This window comes from Sclerotinia sclerotiorum, genomic scaffold (genome assembly GCF_000146945.2).
Source record: "Sclerotinia sclerotiorum 1980 UF-70 scaffold_14 genomic scaffold, whole genome shotgun sequence".
In the NCBI taxonomy this organism is placed as follows: Eukaryota; Fungi; Ascomycota; class Leotiomycetes; order Helotiales; family Sclerotiniaceae; genus Sclerotinia; species Sclerotinia sclerotiorum.
In genome coordinates, this window is record NW_001820822.1 from 20,746 (window position 1) to 41,219 (window position 20,474).

General features: G+C 42.0%; 9 protein-coding genes across 9 annotated transcripts; 3 read left to right on the forward strand and 6 right to left on the reverse strand.

Moving 5' to 3' along the window:
- Positions 1–327: 327 nt before the first annotated feature.
- Positions 328–1,177, reverse strand: SS1G_09618 (predicted protein; the record flags this gene model as incomplete). The annotated part of the gene is made up of 3 exons (XM_001588935.1): positions 328–343; positions 602–675; positions 1,112–1,177. The coding sequence occupies 3 exons, from the start codon at positions 1,175–1,177 to the stop codon at positions 328–330; spliced, it is 156 nt and encodes a 51-aa protein (XP_001588985.1).
- Positions 1,178–1,445: 268 nt separating this feature from the next.
- Positions 1,446–2,675, reverse strand: SS1G_09619 (predicted protein; the record flags this gene model as incomplete). Its single annotated transcript, XM_001588936.1, has 5 exons — positions 1,446–1,530; positions 1,662–1,773; positions 2,183–2,262; positions 2,325–2,378; positions 2,584–2,675. The coding sequence occupies 5 exons, from the start codon at positions 2,673–2,675 to the stop codon at positions 1,446–1,448; spliced, it is 423 nt and encodes a 140-aa protein (XP_001588986.1).
- Positions 2,676–4,281: 1,606 nt separating this feature from the next.
- SS1G_09620 (hypothetical protein) lies at positions 4,282–5,271 on the forward strand (the record flags this gene model as incomplete). The annotated part of the gene is made up of 2 exons (XM_001588937.1): positions 4,282–4,405; positions 4,541–5,271. 2 exons carry the CDS (start codon positions 4,282–4,284, stop codon positions 5,269–5,271), a joined length of 855 nt encoding a protein of 284 aa, XP_001588987.1.
- A 1,137-nt stretch (positions 5,272–6,408) lies between these two features.
- Positions 6,409–7,494, reverse strand: SS1G_09621 (hypothetical protein; the record flags this gene model as incomplete). The annotated part of the gene is made up of 3 exons (XM_001588938.1): positions 6,409–6,826; positions 6,900–7,314; positions 7,404–7,494. 3 exons carry the CDS (start codon positions 7,492–7,494, stop codon positions 6,409–6,411), a joined length of 924 nt encoding a protein of 307 aa, XP_001588988.1.
- Positions 7,495–8,814: 1,320 nt separating this feature from the next.
- Positions 8,815–9,997, forward strand: SS1G_09622 (predicted protein; the record flags this gene model as incomplete). The annotated part of the gene is made up of 4 exons (XM_001588939.1): positions 8,815–8,948; positions 9,002–9,195; positions 9,291–9,496; positions 9,830–9,997. The coding sequence occupies 4 exons, from the start codon at positions 8,815–8,817 to the stop codon at positions 9,995–9,997; spliced, it is 702 nt and encodes a 233-aa protein (XP_001588989.1).
- Positions 9,998–10,435: 438 nt separating this feature from the next.
- SS1G_09623 (predicted protein) lies at positions 10,436–11,201 on the reverse strand (the record flags this gene model as incomplete). The annotated part of the gene is made up of 3 exons (XM_001588940.1): positions 10,436–10,516; positions 10,605–10,684; positions 11,159–11,201. 3 exons carry the CDS (start codon positions 11,199–11,201, stop codon positions 10,436–10,438), a joined length of 204 nt encoding a protein of 67 aa, XP_001588990.1.
- A 1,897-nt stretch (positions 11,202–13,098) lies between these two features.
- On the reverse strand, positions 13,099–17,695 carry SS1G_09624 (predicted protein; the record flags this gene model as incomplete). The annotated part of the gene is made up of 2 exons (XM_001588941.1): positions 13,099–16,659; positions 16,712–17,695. The coding sequence occupies 2 exons, from the start codon at positions 17,693–17,695 to the stop codon at positions 13,099–13,101; spliced, it is 4,545 nt and encodes a 1,514-aa protein (XP_001588991.1).
- Positions 17,696–17,839: 144 nt separating this feature from the next.
- SS1G_09625 (predicted protein) lies at positions 17,840–18,229 on the forward strand (the record flags this gene model as incomplete). The annotated part of the gene is made up of 2 exons (XM_001588942.1): positions 17,840–17,936; positions 18,132–18,229. The coding sequence occupies 2 exons, from the start codon at positions 17,840–17,842 to the stop codon at positions 18,227–18,229; spliced, it is 195 nt and encodes a 64-aa protein (XP_001588992.1).
- An 800-nt stretch (positions 18,230–19,029) lies between these two features.
- On the reverse strand, positions 19,030–20,442 carry SS1G_09626 (hypothetical protein; the record flags this gene model as incomplete). Its single annotated transcript, XM_001588943.1, has 4 exons — positions 19,030–19,535; positions 19,585–20,039; positions 20,094–20,227; positions 20,308–20,442. The coding sequence occupies 4 exons, from the start codon at positions 20,440–20,442 to the stop codon at positions 19,030–19,032; spliced, it is 1,230 nt and encodes a 409-aa protein (XP_001588993.1).
- Between the last annotated feature and the right edge of the window lie 32 nt (positions 20,443–20,474).

Sequence of the window (20,474 nt, forward strand, 5' to 3'; positions counted from 1 at the left end):
ACGGATTAAGGACTTGCTATTTTCAGCATTTATCAAGGATTCAAGGGTTATTTCCAGGTTGTGAACAAAAGTATATAATAGATCTAAATATTAGTGACAGTAAAAGGTGGGACTAAAAAATGGTAATGGCAAATAGACGATGATAAAACTCTTTTTCTGAGCTCGCCTTTGTTCCATGTTGACTGAATATTACCAGTTTGAGTCCCCTTATTGATAATTCAACACTAGTTGTTTATTCCCAGGCATACTTCGAGGTTACGAAGAAGCTTCATAACAGGGGTAGGAAGATTCCACATCTTCTTTGCAATCCGAATTTTCATGTAATTATCAGCTGGATTCCGCCCTGTGGAAGAAGCGAATCAGTTATTTTTTAATGTTCGACCGATAAAATTTAATATTGATCGTTAATCGGTGATTATTTGATCGAGGATGTATAAAAGTTCTATTTTTGAGATTGCAAGAAGTTTACTAAAGCCATAATATAACGAGGATTTGTTCTTTCCCGAGCTGCATGAAGTTTGAGAGGGTAATTGTGTACGTAAAAGCACATTTCATACCAAATTGAAGAATAAAGAAACCATTGGATGAAAATACTACTCACAAGTTCTCCAGGTTATACCTATTGGGTTTCTTGAGACCAAAAAGAGCATCAGATTGAATTGATTGATTCTCTAGCTAAGCAGTTAAGCTGCGAGTATATATTCAAAAAATGAAGGAATAGGGTTAGGTATTCGGCCTTCGGAATTAAAGTGCTTTGAAATCAAAATATTGAAAGCAAACAAACAGTATACCGAAAAGGAAAGAATGAATTAAAAGTTGAGTTTTGTTTGCTCCTTATATGCATCATGCAATATATATGCATATGCTGCCAAGATCCCAGGAGGTCAACAATACCTAATAGGGTTATGAAAGGACATCATGCGGGCTAAAGAAGGATAGAAACAATTACTCTAGATCAAGCCTACCCCTCTCCGACTAGCCCCCCATAGACCTGCATAGTACTCAAACCATCAAAAACCTTCCATCTCTCATACCCTCTTTCCTTTATAAACTCCTCTGTTCTTATTCACCCAACCTTGCCATCTGGTCCGAAAACTTTCACAGCACTTACCCCATACACTTCATCATTCTCCCCATAAGCAAAACATATCCAAGCTCTCTGCATTTCTTGCATCATTCTTAATTCCCCCTCCTTATCCTCAACGCCAAGATCCACTACCCTTTCATTTTCCCAAAAAGGTTCTCAGAGCCATGCAAATACACCAAATCCAATGCATGCACCACGATCCCCCTAAAAATTCCAGCTTGTCGAAAATGGATTTTTCTGTTTAAAAATGCACTGTCCGATTCTCAATTCTGGACGAGATTTTTATGCCAAAGCGACAAATTCCTCTGTACCCTTGTAGAAAATGATCTTCGATGATTGTTAGGACTTGCTCTGCAAATTATGTTTGCTCGATTTCGGATAAGGTCTTGTGGAGGGTATCGGGGAGGAGATTATAGGCTTTGAGTCTCTCGTCTACCTTCTCGCTATAGATATTTTGCTTAGCGAGGTCATCAGTATTTTGATATCCGGTCGAGAATCTTGTTTTAGGGAGCCTATCATAATGAATTTTATGACTGAGCCTTCATGCGCTGTATTGCCTATCATTATCTCTGACTTTCTTCCCTCATACTTTCCACCATTTCTTTTGAACGAAAACCTCGCCCCCCAATCCTCATAAAAAAACTCTCCATCCACCATTGCCAGCTCACCTAGGCCAGCTCTCGCATCTACAGCCCTGTAAGCCTCAATTAATTTCCTGCATTTCTTTTACAGTGGTAAGTCTTAATTTTTCTTTTGTCTTGTTGTACAGTTGAGACTTCTCATCAATACATCGAGGGATGGAAAAGAGTTATCCCATTGTTTGACTTTGCATAATTGCCCGGTAGAAATGAGGAGGAAGGAGAGAATGAATTTGAGATTCAACAGCTAAGGACCCGGCTGATTCGCCGTAGATGGTGAGGTTAGATGGTGAACCACCGAAGGGCCTAATATGCTTGGAAAGCCAAGTTAGGGCAAGGTGCTAATGAAATCGTTATTATAATGATAATAAGAAGAGGTCGGAGGTTTACTATGTCGCGAAGTCCTTTATTCGTCAGCTATATTTAGATAGAGTGCTGGGAGGAAACATGACATTACCATAACTCCCACCATGAACATTCTCAAGCTCTTTCCTTAGCTCTTCAGAGCCGATATAGCCGAAAGTACCAAGTCGATAACTGTGTCACATTAGTATGAACCCTTTCCTATGCTTCCAGTTGATTAAAGATTGCAAGCTCACTTGACAGCAACGTGTACAGTAGGTTTTCCTATCTTAATGCTTTGCTTTACCCTACTTCTCCCATCACACCATCAATCGAATTAGCTCCGCTCCAACTTCCGCCACCACGAATATAAACCATAACTGGTAATTGGTAATTTTCGTTCGAGCTATCAGGAGTAGTGATGTTCAGATTAAGGCAATTGAATTCATCAAAAACATCTTCTGCATGACTTCTATTTTTTTTAGGTAGACCAATCAATTCATCCCCCATCCGAACTGGTGTTTTGACTTGAGGGCATTTTGGACTGATGAAAATTTAGACAGGTTAATCTCTTTGATTGATGTAGGGAGAGTGGATATACTACCCATAGTGATAAAGTTGGAAAAGAGCCAATAAATGGAGTGGGGGAGACCCGAAACACAGAGTTATGGTGGTACGAATGTAGTTGTAAAGAGATAAACGATGTCTCCAATCATTAAAATCCACAATTTATTGAATAATCAAAACTTCTGAGGTGAGGTAGAAGATGGTTCCCCCAAATGCTTCAAACTTTATCAAGTCGCTAGTGAGAAATGTATCCAAGCCATACTGTTGTACTTGCGGTGGCTGATGAAAGCTGAACCACGTCACATGATTTTCAATCATCGACAACGAATTGGCCAATATCATTCAGAAGACAAACTATGAGAGGACCTAGCTTATAACTGGCCTATAGCAAAATGAGAAGCAAGTGAGGGTGTATTGAGTATGACAGCACCATGGTGAATGATCAGCTCTGAAGCTGCACTTTGCATAGATACAAGGAGAGAGGAGAGTGATATATCCGATTGAAATGATAACGAGGATAAGAAAGATCTATACTTGTGATGCTTGAGAGAAGAGCACCACCACACTTAACAGAATGGTAGGTGGATGAAGACTACATTTTCAAAGTTGGCTGGTCTCGACAACCATCTAGCATCGTCATACCAAGTATCTAAATTTACCCATCCAATAAGGAGGATATCAATCACTACTGATCGGTCGACGCCACCAACACACCACCGGCCATCATGATTTGATACGATGGTACAAGATCCATAAATTGAGGGAATTTTGAATTTTGTAAGTTTATACTATGCGGAGTACATGGATGGAAATCGAACCTTAAATCGTTCAATTGAACACGCGTTTCCGTCATTCAATCATCCAATCATACCATCGAATCATGTCAAAAGTCGGTGGTATGATTGGGTGGATCAGATTTCATCGTATCGTATGGTGTGGGGGTCGGTTAAGTTGTTTGTGAATGATTAGTCAGGTTTGACTACTCGTAGGTTAACTTTGAGGTTTGAATGAAGGAAAGATTTCCCCTCTTTGTGAAGGGTTGAATGAAGTAGCAGGGGGATTGCATTATGGGTTTGGTATTATAGATAACTACTATATTCCTATTATAATTACCTATTATATATGAATATGATAATATGACTGCTATGTTATAGATACTACTCCATATATTATGAGTAGTATAATATGACCCGATGTGATGAGTACATTTCATGACTGCCTAGTGTATATGTAAGATCTTATGTTGTGAATACTATATTATGGGTACTCTGTTCTGAGCACTGCACTGCCGGTACTTTACTATCAATATCAAATTAACAACAGGGGTACAATTCCCCCGCATTGTCTGATCACAACCCTAACCCATATCAGGAAAAGTCAATTCGTCCTCACACAGCTACCCCGCATTCTAACAACACGTGAGTTATGTGATGATCTTTTACTCTTGGTCGTACGACTTGAGCTTGACTTTCAATAAATACTAGGGAGGACTACCAAGTTCCTTCTTTCTTCTTTCTTCTCATCTTCAGTCAATTCAATCATCTTCTACATCAATCAAGTCAATCATCTTCTTCACTCATCAACAACTTTCTCCTTCATCAATTCAATATCAATCAACCTATTGCACCAAACTCTTCAGTCGCAATCATGTCAACACCTGAGATCCCTATCATCAAAGTGTTATTCACACTTCATGCTGGCATGGATGCTTTGGATTTCATCGGTCCTCTTGAAGTCCTTACCCGTGCTCAGCATGATATTAATGATCCAAGTAAGTTGAATCAACCCATTCTTGTGATGATTAGATACTCGTATATTTAAGATGATGGAAATCTCTCTTTGTTTACTCCTACTCATCATCCTTCCTTCCTTGGTTCAATCGCTAACCTTCATCTTTTCAACTCAGAATCCAAGGCATTCGATTGCAAGTTCGTTGCTGCCGAGGAATTCACCGTTTCCAATCAAGGAGCTGCATTCCGTGCTCACTTCAACTACAAAGACGCTTATGCCAGCCTCTCAGAATATGATATCCTCATTGTTCCAGGTGGTGGATCTGATCAAGTCCTCAAGAACAAAGCCGAACCTCTTGGTCTCATTAGAGCCTTCTCCGACTTGCAAAAGAAGCATCCCGAGAAGGAACGTACACTTCTTTCTATCTGTACCGGATCTCTCTTCCTTGCTCAACAAGGTATCCTTCATGGTCTTTCCGCTACCACCCACCCAGATTACTTCGCCAAGTTCGAAAATATCAATAGTGAGGCGGCACAAAGAGATTTGGCGGAACGTTGTGATGTAGTTGAAGAGAGATATGTGGTGAATAATCTTCGTTTTGATATTGATTCTCCAGAGGAGAGCCAATACGTTCGTCGCAAGTCAGATGCTAGACGTCCATCCAATGCTCGTAAAGGCTCCAATGCTTGGAAGGAATCCAACAATCGTCGTGAGAGTAACGCTCGTAGAGCTGCTTTACGTCTTGGTGGTCTTCGTGTTATTACCACTGGTGCTATTACATGTGGACTAGATGCTAGTTTGTATCTCGTCAGTGTTATGGTCAATGAAGAGACGGCTGCGGAGATTGCTAAGTTTATGGAGTATGAATGGAAGAAGGGTATTGTTGTTGATGGAATTGATATTTAAGGCGTCTCGGAGTTGGAATGAAAGAATTTATCATGCAAAGCATAGAATACAATGGCTTGTTGGCTAGATAAATAGCTTCTGATAGGAATTTGGGAAAGGAACGGATGGACGGATGGACGGAAACGGATTATGACATGAAATGATATCTTTAGTAGATAGCTTAGCTATACTTTACAATCTCAACTTTTTACTTTTTATTCTCCCATCTCGAAATGATTTCTTGGTGTGTTTATATATCTTAACATAGTATTCTCTCCCTGAGTTTTACTTTATTCTATCTCCAAAACATTGTAGTGAATTATGTATGCATAATTTTAGTCTGATATTCGGGAGACGAGCTTTGTATACTTAGTATGCTCAATCAACCTTGTCCTTTTTTATAAATCCCATTCATCTTTCTCTTTGTGGACTTGCAATCTATCGCCAAGAATGGCAGGCAGGACAAAGAAAGCTCACGCCGGTAAGCTCAAAGCTCAGTTTGTGGATAATTTCCAAAAAGGATAAATTGATTTTGCTGCGTTTTATCATTCTAGATTGCGATATGGTTGTGAAGATTCTAAACATCTTTTACCTAGTAGGTATGGTATTAGAGCAATACCAAGATCCAAACCAAACACTTGGTACCTAGGTAGGTAAGATGGCGAATATTCGCTTAGCGTTACCTCCTCGAGGATATTTTTAATGTATTTTCAACCACAATCTGCAAGTATATTGTTTATTTGGATACTTTTTTAAAGCTTTGGGGATATCATAGGGTAAGTAACAAAACTGTCAAACCCGCTACACCACAACCAACGGATGATGTAGTCCTTTCCATCGCAGCGAGTAAGCATCCAGAAAACGCTCAACTCCGTCTAACAACTCATTTATCGCTGCTAGATTCCTGGAAAGTCTATTGTGTTTTATCCTTGAACTTTCACAGAAAAATCTTTCACTATCCAGCTAAATGATATTGTACCCAGGATTTCAAATGTGAATGTAAAAGTCTCTAATTCATATCATTAATACATACTTCATAAAACCCTCAAAGCACCAATCCATTTGTTTCACCAACTCCAAATCTCCAAATCTCCATACCTTTTCCCCAATCTCCCATTCTTTCCCAAACTTTTATGACTCAAAAGTCACCCATCTACTCTAATGACCCCCTGTAGTAGGCAACCCCAACGCCACCTTGAAACTATCATAAATCAACCACTGAAACGCCGTCAAAGTACCAATCATCACAATCCTAACCGGCAAACCATTCCAGAGTCCCTGAAACCCAATATTTCCATAAATTCTCGTCATGGCTTTTCCAGCTCCTTCTCCTGCTTTTCTATCACTGTTAAGTTTTGATACCATCACATCTGCCGGGTGAGAAATCACGGCGCAGCCAATACCGGCGATATAACCTCCGAGGAAAGAAACTCCGGTTTGTTGCAGTGAGGAGTAGGAGTCTTTGGGTTTAGAGAGGTAGGAGTAGATTTTGTTGACGGTGGTTTCAAAGGTGGCAAACTTTACCATGGTGTAGGGGATTTGACGGCCCCAGAGAGGGTAGAGACCTTTGTAGAGGCTATTTTGTGTTCTGTTAGCATTACATCTCTTTCCAGCCACAAGAGAACTGGTCGGGGAAATGGAAAACTCACCCTCCATATCCCTCTTCTTTAATAACCTTTCCCATGCCTTCCCTCAGACTACTCGCAAAAGGCGGTAAAGTGGTCTGCATCCTCACTTTGATAGCCTCAAAAGGACAAAGAGCCATATCAGCCAAAAACTCGGCACTAGCACTAGCACCTAAGAAGATGGCCGTTTTATTCGCGTTTGGAAATAATTTCTCTCCGTATACATATTTGAATACTTCGTAGAATCCGTATTTTCCACCTCCTTGGAAACAATATCCAACGAATGTGGGTGACCAACCGAAGAAGACTCCACGAAGCCCTTCGGCGCGGTAGATTTTGGACCAGGCGGATAAATTGGACGTGTAGAGTTTGGAGTCGACCTGGCGTCGGCATTTTACGAGGTCGAGAGGAGTTACGGCTGTGTGGGTTGGGCCGCAGGCTGAGAGGTGAATTGTTAGTACATTTCTTCGGGGTTGGTTGTGCAATTGAGGTATGGGATGGCCGGAGGAGGGGTAAGGTGCAACGTACCAATTATACCACCAAGACCACAAGCTGCAAAGTATTTTCCACTGTAGAGCTCGATCTTGGGCTGCGGCAGTGCATTCTCGAGGGAAGGCATCTTGAGGTAGGTCAATTGATTATTTTGAGGGAAGTTGGTTAATATTTGTTGTCTGGATATTGGAATTCCTTATCGTAACTGCCCTCGGTGTATTATTTTATTTATGATTGAAAAGTAGAACGAGAAGGAGAAGAGAAGAGAAAGAATAGAGCAATTTATTAAACAAAATAGAAGCCAAAGATAATAGAAAAAGCTTGGAACAATCACATAAATTAGTGGTTCTTATTCTTTTTGTAGTAGACGTCAATATGATGGTGCCGATGTTCCTTGATAAGCTTTCTACTCTGTATGTGATGTTGCCGAAGTTCTGGTCCGGATTCACACGGGTAGCTGTTGGTTACGTCATTGGAGGGTAGAGCGGATGTCGGAATTAACTTGCGCTTGTGCTCCGTATTTGGGATGCTGGGTTTTTATGGGAAGTATGTGACTAAAGCTATTGTACTACGTATGTATATATATGTTTATACATATACATGTATATATTTATATATATTCTTTCGAATCTTAAAATGAGGTCTAGTACGAAGTAATATGGAGATCCACAATCACGTGTAGATTAACCTTAGAACATCCCCACCCTGGCTTGGCTGGGTCTGAGCTTGCATTTACTTCCAACCCAAGTAGAGAAGCACTTTTTCCACAACTTCAACTCGGGGGAAGATGTACAGCTTCTCTTTGTCACATATTCACGAGAATCACTTATCAAAAGAACACAGACCATAGAGAAATACTGCACTGCCATTCATAGGATTTCTATCGAATCCCTTTCCTCCACACAAATTCCGGGGCATCTTATCTTATCACGCTCTTGAACTCTCCAACTCCCTATTTCATTGATCGAGGACAAGGATCCGTTACTGCGTGCTCGTAAAAGTCGCAGTAACATGCACGCTCACATGGATCAATGAACACTTTCCCGTTAGGATGCGCTCTGAGTGTCTTGCAAACCTGGAGTCTAAGATCTTCATTGTTACCAAGGAGCGTGTGTAGTTCCCCCCTTGGACATTCCTCTTCGGCATTCGAGTATCGATATGTGCACAGGACGTAGCATACTAAAGCGGCTACGAGTCGGGACATGCCACTGGATTTGCGGGTAGAGCAATCATGCATGTGTTGCAAGGAGTCTGCTGCAGGTGTCCAATTACACTTTTTCATGCAGTCAAGACATGCATCCAATATTTGATCCATTAGGTCTGGAATACAGAACTTGTCAGCCAGGACATAAAGATCGAAAAGTGGCCAATCTAAGCTGTCTTCGGGATGGCTATGCAAGGCAGGTATCTGGCCTGAGTATATCCACTGCATGCCGGAATTGTCATTATGTTGCATCAAGTTGAGAAGGGAACGGGTCTGGCTCGATGCCAACCGAAAAGAAATCGGGATATAACAGAACAGAAAAGAGCTGATGCTGTCTCCCTAAAGCGGTCCCGAAGAGAAACCCATGAATTCTACGGGTATGTTGATGTTTCTTCAAATCTAGATCGCACCTTTTCTGAATATTTGTTAGGATAATGGAATGTAAACGGTCGATCTTTATGCGAGTCCAGAGAAGAAAAATTTCCGAATTCATCGAGGTATACTTTTGTTACAAGATTCCATATTTCCAAAAGATGTTTTCAAGTGGCTTCATCGAGGCTCTTGAGGGCAAAAAATTCTTTCCAGAAGATTCTCCACAAAGTTTCGATCTTCTTATGGTCGAGTGTATCTTGGTACATCGCCAACCCTCATTGCGTGGACGGAAGCGGGAATTCTTCATTTAACTGGGCTGGAACCCAATATTCTGTATTTTCTTCCAGGTAAGCTCTATTTGGTTGATCCTATGGATCAAATCTTTAGTATTATTTTGAGGAACTTCCGAAATTGTCCGAGCTCGCGAGGGCCGAGTGGGTTCAGTAGGTGTATGAGCTCACACCAATGGGTTCACGTCTTCGAAAAATTTATGTGTTACAGCATGTCATATAGCGTTTCTCATCTTCGCTCAAGGGCACATGCTGCCAATTGGGTCACAGAAGGAGTGGCAATGATTATGAAATCCCACCCGGACGATAGACTTCCTCAACTTCTGAGGATCAAATTTTGTCGGTTTTGCCACCAAAGACCCAACAAAAAACTATCAAAATGCGACTTTCACTCCCATGGAAAAGACTAGCCTTGCAAACAAAAGCTTAAGACTTTACCCTAGGATCACGAGGCGAGTGGTCCTTAACAGATGACAAGCCGATATTTTACATGCCGCTGGAGATATTCAATCGCTGCATATCTCCTGATTGCTGGTGGTACGGCTTGATCTACGGTGCAACAAAATCTTGTGTATGTAGCTAGGCATAGAATATAGCTATGGTATTACAATGTTTCCAATTATGACACATTTTTCGTAACCGTGCTTTTATTTACCGGACAAGAGTTTCCAATGACGGCTTCTTCATTCTTGAAATCAATCGATGCTTCTGTTAAAATTCCCAGGATAGCAGACATTAAGTATGGTATACTAGTTGATAATTAAATCATCTTCTGATTATTTTCATTATTCATCCATCTCCATCAAAATTTTCATACTGTTATTTTTACTACCGTAAATTATTCTTGAATATTGACAATTCTTCAAATTTTTGTTATTATTTTCATAATTGTGCCTAGCAGATCATCGACATTAGCTGGCATCTAGGAAACGGGCGTAGATTTTGATTGCAGGTAAGATAGTTTGATACCTTCCAATTGGAATCATTTATAAAATAAAAAAAATTAAGTTCATTATAAATTAATGATGGGTAAAGTATAGGATTGCCCAATTCCACCTTGGTATAGTAAAATGAATTGGAATGTTGTATATACTGGTTAATGCTGTCATATATAGCTGTCGTATATATATCATCATCATCATCACTATACTTATTACTTTCTAGCTGACTATAATAATCAAATTATAAAAGGTGATCAAATTCTACCTGATGGTGATTCTTTCCGGGCACATACGCCAGAATACCCGCTTCATATTTCCTTGAAGTTCGAAAAGGACATCCCCCTCATCAGGAAGCATAAATTTATGTAAAGAATGTTCTTTATTTAATTGGGCAGAGATATGGTTCTTTGTTGAGTTATATAGACTACACTTGTGAATTATGAAATTGACCGGGAAGAGCGAATCCGGCACCCCGAGACTCGAGACAGAAATGTAGATTAGATCCACACACTAGTTTGCCATTGGTGTAAGAATTCACTCTAATTATCTCAATACAGTTTTATCATTTTCGACATCTATATCAATACCGGGTCAAGCTGACAATTTTGAGGAATCAAACAGATTTCAATAATCAGGGGTGGAGTTTAGGGCTGTGTGCGGGAATGAGTGTCAGTTTACTATGGCTCAATCCTAGACGAGGGGGTTTACTGATGCCACATAAGAATTTAAATCGGTTGTTTTCTTATTGATTAGCTTTTGTTGCTGTTTCTTCGTGTATTGTTAGATCTATATCTACGTTAACGATAATGACAGTGATATGGCGGCGATGCTGCAGGTGCTATTTAACGAATCTTCCTACCTTTAAATTTCTCAATATCTGGGCATCATAAATTTAATTTCTAGGATATTCTCAATTTGCAGGAAAATTTTGTGTGTATCTCTCTGGCTCTATCCAAAAATGGTAGCCATACACGGGAGACACACTCTTGAAAGCTTTTGAAAACAAAATCTGCGAGGTGAATGCCATTGTTGGAATATTCGGTTATAAGAGCCGACCCATTTACTCTTACCAATAATTATATCTAGCCCTGGAGAAGATTACCCTATAATGCCACGTGAGAATGAAGCTATCTTAGACTTCCTATTTAAGACTTGATAGGGTTTGCTAAGACATTGATTTTAGCAAAGAACGGACACCCATATTTTACAACGGAAGGAAGGAGAGGCGCCTGTGAGGCCTTGAATAAAGCCAATACAATTTTTTGAAGATACCAACAATTGCGGAGCCCTAGTCTTCACATCAATTCTTCGAAGTAGACGTTTTGGATCTCCGGGAGCCATTATCGCTTAATTAACCTTACCCTCAGGGGAGATGCCTGGTGCACGGGTCTCTGAGTTCGGCAGAGAGTTTGCTATCATAAATCCTTTCAACAATGAAAGAGATTCCATTTCGCATGCGTCGAAGAATAAATGTATCGCGAGAGGATACTCTCAAATTCATTAATTATATCTGGGAAATAAAGAAAGAGCAAAACAAGAAAGGGTTTTGAAATAGACCTGTATAGGGTATAATTCTATGCACCTGTTGTATCTTCACCGTGGTTCCTGTAATTTTTGAGCGGAAATTATTCAAATCAGTAAACAAACAAAATATAATGTTTATCTTACCCGCCTATCTTTTAAATTGCGGGGGTCACTTTGTGTTTGAAGTGAAATTTTTCATTTCCCGAAGTCATTTTATTGTAGCTTTTAAGGTACATTGATGAGGAGAAGGGGTCTGGAAGTGTACATCGTCACAAGGTCTCTGTATCTGTGGGTGACGGTGGTAGTAAAAATCCAATAGCCAAAATATATGTACTAACCATGTCTAAAATAATTGCCTTTGCCTTGGGTAAGTTGAGAAATGCATCGGCTAGATTCGGCGCCATAATTCAATGTGCGGCGATCTTTGAAAAGAGTAGATGATAAGGAAATACTAAAGAATGGAAATATGATGAAGAATAATTTCGGAACCTTTGCATGCACGTGTGTCTCAGTGTGTCACTGTATGACACTGCAACCAAAAGCAAGTAGAATTAAATGTTTGAATTATAAGAACTCATAAGACTGGATCGAATTCATGAAGTTAATCCACTCCCTACCCACTGTCTGCACCAATCAATCTCCAATTTCATCTCAGAATCAAATATCCATGGCGTGAATAGGATCCAAGCTAAACTTTTGAATCCTCATCTCCCTTGCTTCCTTTCCCCGGATACTCTTCATGCGCTTCATGTAAATGGTAAAGCCAAGCCTCCCTGTTTCCTGGGTCTTTGGGCATATCATTGTTGACTTTATTCCCCAAAATATCACACAATTCTTCCCGAGGTCAGATTCCCCCTTATTTGTATCCAAAATTGCAGTCGTGGTCCAGATTTTCCGCAAATCATCACCCGTCAAGAAAAATAAGAACATGAAAAAGTGCAAGGCATAGCAAAGATATGATGATCCTTTGTGCAACTGATCAAAAGCCTAAAGAATGGCTGATAATGACATGAAAACAAACATCTTTTTCTCTTTGATACTTTCGGTGCAGATTCATTACCGTCTCTATGACTTCAAGTGAGCACAAAGTTTCTGCCAATGGAAAGAAGCGCGGAGTAGACCAAATATTATTCTTTACGGTGGGATCTATGAAGACCGACGAACACAATGCTCCAGTATATACCCATTCCGTATAACATTCCTGGAGACGAGTGAAATACAAAATGCTCTGTTTCCATCATAGAAAATCAAGGATATTGTTAAGTTGATTAAAAATCTCATATATTGCTACAGACTATAACGTCAAAAGTAACCACATCTACACAATTCGCACAAGCAAAAATCAAAACACCATATTTACCTCATCCGGATCCCTCACTCAAAATCAAAGTCCTAACCAACTACTGCATCACAAAAAAGTGATCATCCCACAATTCCCCAACCCAACCCTCCCTATCTTTCGGCACCCTCGTCTTCCCCACCCCAGGCCACCCTTCTCTCCAACCCGCCACGCCATCAGCCTCCCAAACACAATCCTTCCAATCCCCCTCCTCAAGATTCTCCCCGTCACCCACCATAAGCACAACCAAATTATCCCAATCCCTAAACCCCTCTTCCAACAGCGTCCTATTCCCACGATCTAACCACCTCCCCATCCTCAATTTCATATTCTTCACCTCCGGACTCCCTTCTGCAATAACCTCCCCATCTTCTTTCCTAAACCCCACAAAGCCCGGGAAATCCTGTATTAATGTCCCAGGATTCGTTTTTACTTCTGTAGGTGCGCGCAGAAAATCTATCAATTGTGATATTTTCCACGATAATCGAACATCTTCATAACAGATATAATGCAACGAAGCCACATCCGATAAATGCTGCGTCGGATGTGTAAAAATCGTGAGGTGAAGATGAATTTTCGGTTCCTTCGTTGCCTTAGCACGGGTCGAGGCCTGGGCATCAGGAGAGGGCTTTGTATCCGCAGGGCCGGGAGGAGGTGTAGATAAATCAAGGAAGTCTGAATCCTCGTCTGTAACATCGAATAAGCTATGCTGTGAACTTTCGCTCTGGGAATCATCGTCTGAGAATTCGGGATCGGTTCTACCGAGCCAGGAAAGCCTGGGGACACGTAAATTGAGGGAGATACTTTGAAAGAAGCTTAATTCCTCGCTGGATTCATCCTCATAATCACCTAGCTGTTCTAGATCAGCTGCCTTTTGAAGTTCTTCCCTTTCTTTTTCCATTATTTGTTTTAAATCACGTTCCTCTCTCGGTTTTGATTCTAATTCCTCTGCTTCTCGCTGCGCTTCTAGAATTCTTTCCCTTTCCCTTTCCCTTTCCCTTTCCCTTTCCCTTTCCCTTTCCCTTTCCCTTTCCCTTTCCCTTTCCCTTTCCCTTTCCCTTTCCCTTTCTCTTTCTCTTATTTCAGACTCTTCTTTAATCCTCTGTTCAATCAGCTCACGTTCTTGCTGCTCAATTGATCCTTTTGAATTTCTTTTTCCACGTACAATCTCCCCCAGCTCATTCTTCAATATTGTCATATAATCCTGTACCTCCTTTTCCTGTTCTTTTATTGCATCCCCTATTGGCAACTTAGGTTGTTTTCCAGAACGACTCGCTTTATCGGCTATATGATTCACTATCCCATCTAAATCAATCGCAGCCCCGTTTCTAACTCTTTCCCTCCTCTTCTTCTCTTTAGCAGCGTTTTCCTCCTTTTCCCTTCTTAATTCATCCTCAATCAACCCTTTCCGAATTTCCTCTTCAACTCGATGTTTCTCTAGCAAATCTTTAAAAAGTAGCTCAGAAAAACTTTCCCCGGGCTTGTTTAAAGCATCTATTCTTTCCTGTGTTTTTCTTTTCAATCTTTCTGTTTCCGCCTTTTGTTCTTTGCGAAATTTTTCTTCCTCTAGGTGTAATTCGAGCAATCCTGCATACACCGCTTCTCTGTCGCGTCTTTTCTTCTCCTCCAGTTTTAATTTTTCTTCTTTATTCTCCTCCTCTATCTGTCTGAGAAGTTCTTGCCATGGCGTTTCTTCTTTCGGCTTTTCCTTCTTCTCTTTTCTTTCGTCCTCCTCTTCTCTTTCCAGCCTTTCCTTCTCCTCTATTTCTCTTTCCAGCCTTTTCTTCTCTTCCATTTCTATTTCCATCCTTTTCTTCTCCGCCATCTCCCTCTGCAATCTTTCACCATCCTTCTCGTTCCCCTTCCCCCCTTCCATCCTGTCAGCAGCCGCCCTACTATCCGGATCTTCCCAAGAAAAAGCGCTTTTGGGTGATATACCTTTCTCAAGATCCTTAGCTTGCTTAGCCGCTATAACCTTCAGTCTCTCCTCCTGCGCCTCGGCAGCATTTTTCAATCTTTCCTTGGCAGCCTTGATTCTTTCCTGTCTTCTTAACTCGGCCGCAGCATTCTTAGCTAATGTCGCAGCATCGGTCCGAGGAGGCCTCGCAAATTCATCGACCTCTTTCCTCATCTCATCTAGGTCCGCCGGTTCTAGACCTTTTGCTAGCATTTCCTTCCTGATTCTTTCCGCTGCCATATTTCCTAAAAACCGGGCAACTCCAGGATGTGTATCATAACCAACGGGTTCCGACCTTCGTTCTTGAATAGGAGAAAGTGGGGTTTTAACTGTAAAAGGTACCGGTATGGGCGGAGGAGCCTCACTTCCGGGATCAGCTGGGAGTGCCCCTGTTCCTGGGGTTTTTCCACGCTCACCAAGATCAAGTTTATCTGGCCTTCGACGTCTTAAACCTTTCTGTCCAGACAGCCCACTTCCTCCCCTCATTCCAGGAGTCTCGAGAAATCTATGGGCCTCAGTTTGAGGTCGTTTTTGTTTTCCCTGAGTTCGATAACTCGGCAAACTATCCCTTCCTGTAGGAGCCCCGAGAGTCCACTTCAATGCCTCAAGCTTCTTAGCTTCTTCAATATTCTTAGCCTCTTCAATCTTCTTCGCATTTTCAGCCTCTTCGGCCTTTTTCTTCTTCAAATCTTTCGCAAGTTGCGTCCTAGCCTTATCAAGTTCAGCCTGAGCCACATCTTTGACACCATTCCCGCTATCGATGCTCCCAATTTTTCCTTGCGATGAACGCTTCGTTCCAGGTACATCTTTTCCTTCCGCATCATCTTCTTCCTCCGACCAAGCAAATTCACGATCCGCTTTCGTCTCATCCGCTTGTTTCCTCCAGAACTTTTGTAACTCTTTCTGTCTTTTTAGTAAAAGGGAACTGCGCACTTTTTGTAAAGCTTTCCATGCATCCATTTTCTCCTTGGAATCAGACATTAACTCAATTTTCATGACAACATCTTCATGAGGCTTATCTTCGTGTATCCATTTCTCACGTAGAGCTCTTTCCGCGGGCGATGGTTCGAGTTGATCTGGAGGCCGTGATGCAACCGTTGTGGAGAGTTGACCTGATCGAGCATTGGAAGCAGCTTGCTCAGCCGGTGTCATAGCAGCCACTTTTCTCGTTTCTGCTACTGAAACCGAATCTCCGCTCATATGACGTTTGAGTCTTATTCTCTCTTTGCCCTCTTCATTTTCAATCTGCAAATTCAACTCTTTGAGTTGATCTTGGAATTTTCCCTTGATAGTAGGACTTGTTTCGAGTTCCAAATGATCTTTCAGGATATTCCGATTTACGCGTTTCTCCTCCAATTGCGAAGCTTCTTTTAGATGACGGTCGAGCCTCTCGACTACTTTCTTCAATGCAATTACAGCATTACCATCTGTCTCATTCTTGATCAAGTCATTTGCAGCGCGTTTCTCATCTTCAATCCAAGCAATGTGTTTTTCGCGTGCATTCACCAGTTCCCTCTCAACCTGCGCTTCATTTATTTGGGCAGCAGTACTTTTCCCTGAACTTCGGTTATTTTGAAACCATCGATGAAGCTTTTGTTCGATTGTTGTCGATGTTGCAGGTTGCTTGGCGAATCTACGAAATTTTTCGTTTCTAATTGACGATAGCTTTGCTGCAAGTTAGCACGACACATCTGAGGGATATATCATATTCACTGACCTTATCACTAGGCGGTAAAGGCTTTGGTTGAATTTTCACAGGAGAAACGCCACCAAAATCAACCTTCTCCTTAGGTTCCCTTGGATTAGTAGCATGACTTCTTTCACTTTTCGCATCAACGCCACCTCCTGGCGATGGTAGCCCAGTCTTGCCTCTATCTTCGGGACTAGCTAACGGAGTAGTCTTTTCGGTGATGTCTGACAGAGCCTTTACATCAATGCCTCGTTTTTCCAAGAAAGCCAGTGAGGAATTCCTCCGCCTAAACGCTCGGTGGTAACGACGAAACCGACGCCCAGCTTCATTTCCTATGCCCGGAGGTTTAACAAATCGCCGCTTGCCCTGAGATTGAGCATCTTGCGAGTCGCCCTCAGATTGAGCATCTTGCGACTCGCCCTGAGATTGAGCATCTTGCGACTTACTCTGAGGCTGGGCATCTTCCGACTTGCCCTGAGCCTGGGCATTTTCCGGTATGCCTTGAGATTGAGCTGACTTCTCACGCTGTGGTCTAGGTTGCATCCGACGCCGAGCCCTCCTCTCCTGCCTCTCACGCTGAGCTCTCATTGACAGTATGGCCCCAATCCTAGTCCAATCAGTAGTACCATCTGGATTAGTAAACTTGGAAATATCTATAGGTTCAGATGGAGGATCCGGTTGAGGTGCGTTTAGTCCTGGCCTTGGATCCGCTGAACGTTCGTCTCTCGGTAGTGGCCTCCCGATACTCGAGAGATCAATGTCGGTCTCTGGCGTTTTTGGTAATCCAAGGCCACCTGGAACACCGATGTTGGCTCCAGATACTGCTTGTCCAGTGTTTGCTGGCGGTGCATCCGGATCTTGTATTGTTCCCGAAAGGTCCACAGTATCTACAGAACTTTGTCCGACTAGGGTTTTGCCGCTTGAATCTCCGGTGTTTCCTGATCTGAGAGTCGACGAGCCGGATCCTGGGGGCGCTGGGTTGTCTCCGCCGGGTTCAGGTATTTCAGCCATGTTATGGTGAAATTTAGATTTTGAACTGCTCTTTTGAATTAATAGTGATTGGCGTATTTACCAATATGGTGAATTCGGCTTCCTTGTCAATAGAAAGATAGTGAGGCTTATAGCGACGATTGATATTGCAAATTTCAATCCATTATGGTCTTTATTCACGAACCTCTCTTTATTAAGGGTTTACTCGATGCGGCCATTAAAATAGTCGCTGTGGTGAACCATTTTGTTCTCCACACATCAGGTATGATGTGATAAAGAAGAATGCCACTGACCGGAATGGGATGCATTGCTTTGATATGCAAGATAGCCAAAAGCTAAAAATGTCCTTTTATTTAACAGAGCTTTATCGATCAATGGAATTATGAAAATGTTGAGGAAACAATCGCTTAAAGAAAAACTGGAAACTAAAAACTGCACCAAATTTGACGAAACACAGTTTTCAAAGTCAAAAGACCTACAGAAACTCGCTCCACTATAGCTAGGGAGATTCAACCACCATGTAAGACCCACGATGTAGGCACGTCGAAAACATGAATTGTCCGGGTCTCTCAGCCGTCCAACAATCTTTATATCTGCGCTATCTAACACTGCGAGCAACGTCCACTCGACAGGAAGCTTTTGTTTCATGACGCTGTTTGTTGATATCAGCCATCTCCCTTTCCCGACTCCATTGCCCTGAAAATTCTATTTCCATCACAATGGTGCATCCCATTCGAGATGCCAAATAAAACGTGCCCCCCCTCGTATCAAAAAACGAATTCAATCAGTCAACCAAACACTCAAATCAAAAGCCCTATTGCCTTACACCAAGCATACCAAAGCCACATGATATCAAAATAAAAACTCGTTACATATTGTTGATATTGTTTTCCAGCCTTTAATTAAAGTGGTAGATGAGGTGATGAGTTTTCAAGCGAATCTTTACTTTCACTTAATTTTTGAAACTTCAGATTTAGGGATACTAGCCCAGTAGTCTATACATCACATCACATTTCATCCCATCGCATTGTACAAATGACACAAAGGCTCTTTATCACTCACGATTCAAAGGATGAATATTATTAGCGGGGTAGGGTATGCGCTTAATTCATCTCAACTACGGTAAACGAAACGGAACGAATAAAAGGTAGGTAAGGTAAGGAGGTAAGGTCGTTGTGTGTAAACGTAAGCCGTCGGACGAAAAAAATGAGAGCATTGCCCAACCATCTATCGTTCAATCATTCCAATTCCCGCCAATCTCCCGATCATTCTACCAGCCACCCATCCATCCATTCATACTATACATTTCCTTGTGCCAGTCCTTCCTCCCCTCTAGCAACTCCAATCCCAGTAACCTAATAATAGTAGTTCTCATCGTTCGTCCTTCCTCTCATGTATTGAGGTTCACTTCCTCTAACGTAGATATCCTCGTACAAAATCTGTGGGGTCGCGTCTGGGAAAGGCATCTCCTCGGCCTCCTTAACTTCGGCATCGACCTTTGCTCTAGCCTCCTTGTCAATAGTCTTCAACTCATCCTCAGTTGTAACATTCCACTCAATCAACTTTTGTTTGAGACCAGCAATTGGATCTTGAGTGCTACGCATACGTTGAATTTCTTCACGGGTACGGTATGTGGTTCCTGGATCGGACATGGAGTGTCCTCCATAACGGTAGGTGACATATTCGAGAACTAATGGACCGTTACCGGCATTCGCATATTCCTTGGCGTGCTTGACAGCTGCCTTAACAGCGAGAGCATCCATTCCGTTAACTTTGAGACCTGGGATGTATTGTCCACGCTTGTAGTAATCGGTGAGAGCGGAGGATCTGTTGGCTGCGGTACCCATACCATATTTGTTGTCTGTAGTAATTAGCAGATACCCAAGCTCATAGTATCCCTAGAAACTTACTCTCACAACCGAAGAGAACTGGCAAGTTCCATAACTTCGCCATGTTGAAAGCCTCGAAAACTTGTCCTTGGTTACTAGCACCATCACCGTACAAGGCAACAGAGACATTCTTGTTGCCATTGTACTTATGGGCGAAAGCCAAACCAGCACCGACTGGAACTTGAGCACCAACAATACCATTTCCACCATAGAATCCCTTGGTGAACATGTGCATGGAACCACCTTTACCGTAGGCAATACCCTCGCGACGGCCCAACAATTCACCGATGATAGATTTTACGGAAGCGCCTCGCATAAGGGCGAAACCGTGACATCTGTAGGCAGTAATAATGTCGTCTTCCTTGGTAAGAGAGTGTTCGATACCGACAGCGACGGCTTCTTGACCAGTTGATAAATGGCAGAAACCACGGATTTTCTTCTCCTTGTAGAGTCTATCGGCGGCCATTTCCATACGACTATATTTCTCCATCAGCGAAAGCTTCGGTCGTAATACCAAGATATATTCTTACCGCATTGAAACCATATCAATGTACATCTGCTTCAGCTCCTTCTTGGTGGTCTCCATGGTGTAAGATGGAGGATCGAGCTCGTAGGTCTCAAAGGATTCGTCGGATAATTGCAATGTGAATGGCTTATCTTCTTCCTGTGCCCCAGTGAATCATTAGCATACCTATCATCTACACCATCTTCAATCAATCGAGATATCCCAACATAAAAGCATACCTGAGGAACCGCATCTTTATCGGCATGCGCGGAGGCGGCGTCTGTGGTAACCGTTCTCTTTACGAGAGCAGCTCTGGAAATAGCATTTTTGCGCAAAGGCGCAGCAGATCGTGCCTTCAATGCTCTCGAAAACATGATTGTGGTGGTAGGGAATGTGTTGTAGGGAG